Source organism: Martes martes (genome assembly GCF_963455335.1).
Source record: "Martes martes genome assembly, chromosome: 5".
In the NCBI taxonomy this organism is placed as follows: Eukaryota; Metazoa; Chordata; class Mammalia; order Carnivora; family Mustelidae; genus Martes; species Martes martes.
Genome location: NC_137892.1, coordinates 18,960,539 through 18,969,310, shown reverse-complemented (window position 1 = coordinate 18,969,310; position 8,772 = coordinate 18,960,539). Strand labels below are relative to the sequence as shown.

General features: G+C 48.1%; 1 protein-coding gene across 2 annotated transcripts in view; it reads right to left on the bottom strand.

The window, feature by feature from the left end:
• Positions 1-474: 474 nt before the first annotated feature.
• Positions 475-8,772, bottom strand: part of RNF130 (ring finger protein 130) — a 103,214-nt gene continuing 94,916 nt past the window's right edge. The window contains exons 8-9 of one of the 2 annotated variants that reach the window (XM_080803727.1): positions 7,229-7,322; positions 475-638 (exon numbers count right to left, since the gene is read on the bottom strand). In XM_080803727.1, the coding sequence (XP_080659853.1) occupies positions 623-638; positions 7,229-7,322 (110 nt within the window). In that variant the 3' untranslated portion in view covers positions 475-622. The remainder of the gene's footprint in view (positions 639-7,228; positions 7,323-8,772) is intronic. The other variant, XM_080803726.1, reaches the window with a different exon arrangement.

The window sequence follows — 8,772 nt, the reverse complement described above, 5'->3', positions numbered from 1 at the left end:
TTATTATTAATCAGTGTGTATTCTGGAAAATTTTCCTTAGACTCATTCCTTCATCCCACCAATATTTATTGAGCACTTACTATGTGCAAAAGCACTCTACCAGGCACAAGGGATGCGGTGGCGAACGACATGGCTGAATGTCCTTGCTGCTGTGGGGCTGACGAAGGAGTAACAGTCTCAGAGAGGACACTGACTCTGAAGAAAGGGAGACGGAGGAACCCCACCGAGGGTCTGGGCAGGCATTACCGCGAAGGACGTGCCCACGCTCCAGTCTCACTGGGGTGCGGTCGGGACCGTGTGAAAATGCCAACAGTGTCACTGTTCCTTCTGGGGGGACTCGTGAGCACATTCTTTCTCTGGAACACATGCACACGAAATCGGGTATATGTGATCTGCAGGTCGGCCTTCGGGACATGAGTGGGTCAATAACACTCGACAGCATGGTCTTTTTTTATTTTATTATTTATTTATTTTAATACAAAGCTTTGGCATTAGCAATTTTATGAAAAAATAAAATGTACTAAAAATAAACGCTTGTGTGGCATGATTGGTAAATGATGCACAAAAATAGGTTCTTTTTTCCTTCAAGGCAATCAGTCAGAAAGCAGTTTTTTTTTCTTCTTCAAAACCACTCTACCCTGTGGAGTGAAAGGAAAAAAAAAAGACAGAGGTCAAGAATTAGTTAAAGGAGAGTTGCCAATATTTTAAAATAACAGAGAAAGTGATCTTCACTGAAGGGTGGCCTTGGGCTGTCCCCAATGCCTTCCCAGCCCCGCTGGATAAAGCCAGTCAGCTCCTGGCACTTCCCTGAACTCAGCAGCTTCAGATGTGTGGTCAAGTGGCTCGGTCACCTTACACGTGTGTGTGTACTCCCAGCGGGACTGCGGGGAAAAGCCCAGGCTAACAGCATCTTGTTTAGCAATAAGGGGACAGTTACCGCATCATTTACAACTTTTCCTGGTTTGATGTATGTTCTCGGGGCTGTGTGTCCTGAAATCTAGGTCTGTGTCTTTGCAACAGAATCCCCCATATATGCCCCAAACAAGAATGTCAGTCTTTACTGTGAAACGAATTCTGCAGAGGACAGGCTTCCAGTGGGGAGGGCCCTCTCAGTGGACTCGCCCAGACTGCGTGCGCGCACGTCCCTCAGTCGGGAGCCTGATGGAACCTGGGGTCTTGGGCTAACGCTGCTCCCCTCAGCCTGGCTCTGTGGGACTGCCCTAGCTCCCCGAAGCCTTGCACAGCTGGTTCACTTCTTTGGTTCCCAATTCAGGTCTTTAGCGGTGCTTTCTCTTCTCTCTTCTCTGCCCAGTTCCACATCTGCGTTCCTGACCTCTTCATCTCTGGTCATCGCTCCACTCTCCAGCACTTCTTGATTTCCTCTCCTCCTCATGACTTCCTCCTTTAGCTCAGTATTTCACCTCACCCATCTTCCTGCCTCCAGTCTCTACAAGCCAGAGCGACTTCTCAGCCACAGAGATCCTCTTTTTGCTGAAAAGCCTGACACACTGCCTGCTATTTACAAGAACCCAGTCCAAATTCTGCAGTCGGCCTACCAACACCACCACTTCCAGCAGACACATCAAACCCACAACTCCCTGACTCTGCTCTACTTTTTCCTCTTTGTGCCCTAATTATGCCCAGCCTGGTTCCTGAGTCACCTCCTCCAGGAAGCCCCTGACGACTCCCCTGGGCCACAGTGGCAGTTCTGTGACCTCTACGTGACCGCGAGTGGCTGTGCCCTGTCTGCAGGCTCTCCTGTCCCTTCAGTGGGCGCCATAAGCCTGAGCCCCGTGCAGGACAGCCCTGCCCCACAGCACCCCTGTAGGGCGAGGCCTGGTGCCTGGGGGTGCTGGGGACACTGAATGAGCCGCAGAAAGGCCACTTACCACTCCTCACAGAGCTCTGGACCTGACTGTTCACTGCAGCTCTGCTGAAGATCACACACTGATTTTATAAAACTTCCTCAGAGAAATCAGATATTAGAGGTCAGAACTTTGAATGGGTGAACCAAGATTTTTATACCTAATTTATTTGGCTGTTCTTCTAAGGAACTATAAACTAATGCACCCACAAGATTAAAGGTACTTGTGAAAACCAGAAATGACCACTATGGAGACAGAGCAGAAGTCCCATCAAGGTTCACATTTCCAGAAAGCCAGCTATCTCCTTCAAATGTCTCTCTGGAGCAGTCACAGATAAGCAGCGTAAAGAGGTAGGCCCAGAAACACAGGCTTGAACCACAAGCCCTTCTTCCTAGGGTGTTTCTCAGGGGATCCCCCAGAGCCTCTGGCCCCCGGGTTATTTTGTGTATATATCTTATGCTCCGAGTGACTAAAAGGAGAAGTCAGTACTAACAGAAAGAAGAGGATATGGGGGCAAGTTCAAATCTTCGCTGGCATTGCTACATGAAGGCCGCCTTGGAAAAAATAAACAATCCGCCATGGGTGCCGGTGGAAGCCAGAAGTACTCAGTTGAGAACCAGAAATTCAGGTTTTAGGTCTGTTTCTCAAACCGCAGCCTGCCGCCTGTTACTGGACCCTGAGAGCAACGTGGGGTCCCAAGCGCCTTAACAACCAGGTGCAGAGAAAAGATCAGCGGACATTGCACATGCTGAGGAAAACGTCCGTGAAACCTGTTCCAGTTACACACGTGCGGATACGGGTCCCACAATGTAAAATGCGGTTCTTATAGCAGCAGGTGGTAAGAAAAAGAAAAAAAAAAGTTTAAAGTCACTGGTCCTGATACTTAAGGTTCTAAAAGAGGCAGCCAGCCACCAGGGCACGCGACCCCTCCCATCGGGTGCGGATCCATCCAAGGAAAGGACCCTTCAGGACAGACAACCGAAGAAGGGCTCTCAGAACTGGAAGGAGACTCTTATCCCCCACAGGCTGTGGGGTCTCCCTCCAAACAGCGCCAGCCCTGCAGCTCGTTTCTGTCTGCATTAGGTCCTAGCAACGTCCTAGCTTTCAGGACACCCCAGTCGCATACGGGCCCTGCCAACTGGCATGAAGCTCTTCTTAGTCTTTGGCGGCGCTCTACTTTCCTGCGGGTGCCCCAGAGCTCCCGAACCCCACGTAAGCCCACCCTCTGCCTGCATTGGCTGGTCCCCACAGGACTCTGCTGGGTGTCGCCCAGGACCCTGCATGGGAGGTGTTCAGTGAACAGGAGCTGTTCTTGTCACCTTTGGGGGCCCTTTAAATACTTGGAGACAACCCTCACATCATCCTCAACTCCTCTCTTCTAAGCCAAGCATCCCCAAGACATCAAAATTTTCAGATCCTTTTATACTGAAATACACCAGCGTTCTTCTTAAGAGTGTGAGCACCTGGGGTGACTCAGCTGGTTGAGCACCTGACTCTTGGTTTCGGCTCAGGTCATGATCTCAGGGTTGTGAGATTGAGCCCTGCGTCAGGGTGTCTGTCTGAAATTCTCTCCCTCCCTCTCCTTCTGCCCCTCGTCTGCTCATTCTCTCCAAAATAAATAAATCTTAAAAAAAAAAAAAAGAGAGTGTGAACAGAACAATTCAGAAATACCGAACAGAGAGTAAAATAGACACACCCATTCCTCTGACCGAGCTCATGAGTCTCTATCGCTCTGCCTTGGGGCAGCTGGCTCACCAGGCACACTGGTGGGGACGGCTCTGACCTGGGGTAGAGCTAGGCTCCCGGCCTCGGGTTACGCTGCGGGATTTTATGTTTGTTCCGGTTACTGTACGTGAACCACATCAGGTTCATTTCCTCCTGCTGAGACGGTTTTGGATCTTGAATGTCTGGGTTACACTCCCGGGCAGATCCTCAGGCATGAGTTCTAGGAATCAGAATCTAGGAACTGAGAAAGGACACGGTGGAGGATACCCAGCCGATCCTCCCGTTCAGCTCAAAATCCTACATCCTCTTCCTTGTCTCACAACTTGTGCCTCAGATAACAACAACGAAAACATACACTTTTCTTACATTGAGGGGAAAATCGACTGATATGACTGGAAGCTGATAAACGCTGGGACCTAATGAGGTTTTCTGAATGATGAGGTAGAGCAACAAACCTCCTTTGGGAACTGAAGTTCGCTAACACTGCCTACTGAGGTACTAAGAAATGGGGTATGAGAAGACAATAAATAAATCTACCTTGCATATATCTGCTTCTTTGACTACTTTCCTATTTATATTTGCAAAGCCTCAACATTCACTAGAGTTGTTTGGCCTGTTAAAAAATTAAAGCACAATTAGTCACGGTGAGTATTTTAATAGTATTTCGACACACTGGGAGGGGAGTGACTTCCCATCAGGCACCAGTGTCAGGTCAAGCCCTGGGTAACGGCGCGGGTGCAGAGTGTGGTGAGGGAGGCAGCTGAGCCTCTACCCCGCGGCGGGGCAGCAGCGCCCACGCCAAAGCCAGGCCGGCTCGCCTGGCCTCCCCACGTCTGCCCTCACATGGGGCCCACACTGCTGCCTCCTGCCCACTGGCTTTCACCAGGGACTGGAGTGGGTCAAGGTCCTGCTGCAGTCACAATACACAAGTTCAGGGTATTGCTGACAGAAGAGTAAACCAGGATGGGAGGTAATGTGGGGAGTGAATTTTGCTATCAACTTCCAGGATAAATTGCTCACATGGGAAAAGACGGGCTCTACTCATACAGAAGACTATCTCACTCATGGATGAGGTCACCTAGAAAATCAGAACAGCAATTCAACTGAAAAGACAATCTCATTTTGACTATAAGTTTTTGGTAAAGACAAAAAGGGAAGTAAGACAGATTTCAAAGAATTCATTAATGAAGATTAATTATAAATTTACTTGCTTATATAAACATTTCTGTGGAATTAAAATGACCTAGGAATTTTTCATCAACATTCTTGGGAAGGAGACACTGAGTAAGAGTGACTACTGTCTTTCTTTTATCCTCCACAATTAAGAGGCCCTTTAAAATATTAAGTAATTCATGTTACATAAAAAAGCCAACCCATAAAAGCACAATAGGAAAGAAAAACATCACCCAAAATCTTACTAAATTAAGATAATCACTATTCATATCTTGGTGACCGTTCTTTCATGCATCCATGTGTGTCCACACACGCACACGCGCACACACTCTCTCTCTCTCTCTCCATGGGATCATGAAAATCGTCCTTCAGAGTTCTGACTGAAGGCACAGAAATAGTATTTGGATGGACAACTTCGGTATCAACCCTCTGCAAAGGCTACTGGGAGAAGGGCTGGCCTCAGAAACGGATCTAGAGATGGACGCTGAGACTGAGCCATACAGCCATTTACGCATGGAACCGAACTATCACGGCCCAGGGACTTTGATTTCTACAAGGTAACACGTCTACTGAGCTTTCTCTAAACCATCTGACTGATGTGTGACTCGAGCCTCTGGCAGGTCCTGGGTGGCACCAAGGCAACTGTGAGGTCCCTTAATAGTTCTCTACAAGTGCCCGGAGTGCCTTTATCCGCTGTGACTGGTTTTTGCTCATCTGCGAAAGTCTTAAGGAGAGGGCTTACACCATTAGCTAGCTGATGGGGTCACCGTGAGAGGAAGCGAAAGAGGTGACTGCAGGCAAAATCAGTATTTCCTTCCAAACGGAGGGCCGAATCACAGGACTCACGGAGCTCCTGTGATTCAGTATTATTTCCTGGAAGAAAATTAAATTCATTTGCCGAATGATAAAGGCAGGGAGACGGTCATCTCGTTCCCAGGACCCCGGAAGATTCTCAGTGGAACTGCTAAGCTAACATTTACTGAGCACTTACTATGTACCAGGCACTGTGCTAAGCACTTTATATGCTACTTTGTAATACCTATGACGTCGCCCTGCTGTTATTCTTGTTTTCTGCAGGACTATAATGAGCTTCCCGAGAAATACAGCTGCCCAGGCCTCCCAAGCAGACAATGGAAGAGCAGGGAGTCAAACCCAGGTTACGTTTAACTCTGGGATCTGAGCAGTGAACACTGTGCTAAGCTGAAGTCAGCCTGCATCAGGTGGGCTGACCTGTTGGAGGAGCAGCCGAGAGCACACACCTGCAGGCTGGAGGATGGCAACCGACCACGGCATCCTCCCAACGTGAGCTAGGGGCAGGGATGCCTAAGGGCACTTCTTACAAGTATCTAGTCAACAGGTCAGGTTAGAGATAATAAAATCATGTCACTGTAAGTGGGGGTTACTTGCCCATTTGTTTCCACAGCTGGGCAAGGAGCATTCAATTAAATCAATTACAGGGGCTTGGCCGGTTATTACTAATCTGTCAAAATGCCAGGACATAAGTGCGTGTGGCGAGCACATGAATTCCAGTGGTGCTAATTCAGGTCTGTATCTGGGCTGTGTCCCAGGGACACTTTTACCTCCGATAAGTTTTCACAAATACTGGTAGAAGAAAGGACTCAATAATACCTTACAGTAAATGACCTAAATTAAAAACAAAACAAACAAAACCAAAAACCTTTCCTGCATCTTACCCCCGTGGAAAGCAGCTCCCAGAATACTGCTGGATCAAAACGGACCTCGACAGTCAGCTAGCCCAGTTTCGCCTCAAAACCTCTGACCTCCAGCAGCCCTGACAGGTAACATGTCTCGTCCTGAGCACTCCCCATGGCAAACTGTCTCCCTGGTGCGGGGGCCTGGCTGACAGGTGGGTCTTCCTTTCCCTGAGATGAAATCCGCCTTCCCGTCCCCTGCCCTCTGGTCTTCATTTTGCCCACTGAAATATAGTTGACACTTTTTTTTTTCTCCCCCTGACAGTCTTCCCAATATCTGGAAACAGCGGGTCTTGCTGATTGCTTCTTTCTTGCAGGCTACACATCCACGTCACTGTCCCTCGACCCCAGGTCAGGGTGCCAGTGTTCCGTCAAAAGCTACATATGTAAGAATCCGGGTAAAGTCTGCTGGGCCTATTCCTGCCAATGATCAGGACATGGACCTTCTTGACATCCCGTGAGTGTACGGGCGTCCTTGGTCGTCTGCATCACACAGCTGCTGTCATCTATGCTGTGGCTAGTGAAAGCCCCTAGATCTTTCCTCCCGGGAGCTCTTGTTGCTGAGCAAGGTGACCTGCCGATCCGCATCCTGACTACAAGTACATAGTCACAAAATACCTTACTCTGCTAGGTATGATATCATCAGGATCACTACGCAACTGGTGGAAGCCAATTTTCACCAGCTTTATGAAAATTACAAGTTTTCTTGGGGTCATCTGGCACATGCAATCCAAAAAATAATTTGTTACTTACTCATTAGCATTCAAGCTAGCTGTGGCTCTGATGATCATGTAGCAGAGTGTGAGAGCACTGAGGAGGCCAAAACTGGCAATAATAAACCATTCTTCTGTTGACAAAGGAAAGGGAGGAAATCACTCTGGGGAGAAGGCTTAAGTCAAATCGATGTCAACATTTCCCTCAAATGCAACGAAGCAGACGTCAACGGAGGTGTAAGCCAAGACTGGCCCAAGGAAGTGAAGCAGGAGGAGGTTTGCCAGAGAGCTGCTAACTGGAGAAGGTTAGTGGAGGTAATGGTGAGAGCTGCAAGGGAGAAAGGAAAGCGTGGCCCGGACAGTTCTTCCAGTTAAGGTCCTGACGTCTGCGAGGGGTGTGGCCACCGAAAAGCGTGCAGGAAAAACAGGTCTAGCAGATCGCACGTGGACAGAGATTTTTAAATCGCTGCTTTACATGACAGCACAGTGGACTTAGCCACACTTCTATAACCTTTCCTTCTTCGTTCTGTCACTTCTGCATGGTTGTGTCACTCATTCTTAGCGGAAGGCTTATAAATACGGAGTAGGGGTCCCAGAAGTCTTGGGGGCACTCCACGCAGTCCGCAGGCTGGTCTTCTGGTCTTTCTTTTCTCCTGGGCTTGGGCTTACTTACAGCCTTTATGTAAAAAGGACACCTTACTGGTGTCTCCTGGAAAGGACTGCCTTTCCCACCCCCACCGGCGGGAAGCGGCTCTGGCTGTGTCAAGCAGGTGACTCACCAGAAAGCCGGCCCATCAGAGGGTTGAAAATCTCTGGTACACAGAACTCTAGAGTTTTCAGCCAGCCTCCTTCTAGATCCAGGAAGTCAGTTAATGTTCTCCCTTCTCTTCAAGCCCATGCTGTCAAGATAATGTTCCACAAACATTCTTTAACTGAAAACCTCCAAAATAACTTGTGAACCAATCCTAGTAAGTGTTAACTACAGAACATTTCCTAGAGTCTATGCTACCCGGGGCCAGTTTAACAAAGTGGCTCACAGCAAAGCCCCTCTGTATCGGCCGTGGGGCAGCTGGAAGACACTCGGCCTTGGAATGCCCAATGTTTACACGCGAAAGCAGAGCATGTAACACTCATGTTCTCAATCTGGTGTCCACCAGTCCCACAGATATGCAAAGCTATGAGTTCCTAGGAATTTTTCTAGAAAAAGGTTCTGGTATTTTCATTGGATTTTAAAGGTGGTGATCTTCAAAAGGTTAAGAATTGCCCTTCAGGGCTCCAGGACGATGAGTTTGTTCTATGAGCATCAGCCATCTTGTTTTATAGTATTAAAATGCTTAGCAAACTGTTTCTTTTTTGGTAGTAGTGCTGCCACTGCTTCCTGGATTATAAATTCCTCATGAGTACAGTGAATTTATAAGGTTTTAAGTAAAAAAAAGAACATTTAAGAACTGATACCAAATTGGCCATCTTTACCTGCGTGGATTTTAAGTTAGGAAAAATGGACACTGGCATTTGAAAAAATTAAGAGATGACTAGTCATCGGGCTCAAGAAGCTTCACCCGGTGTTCTTTCTTTCTTTCTTTC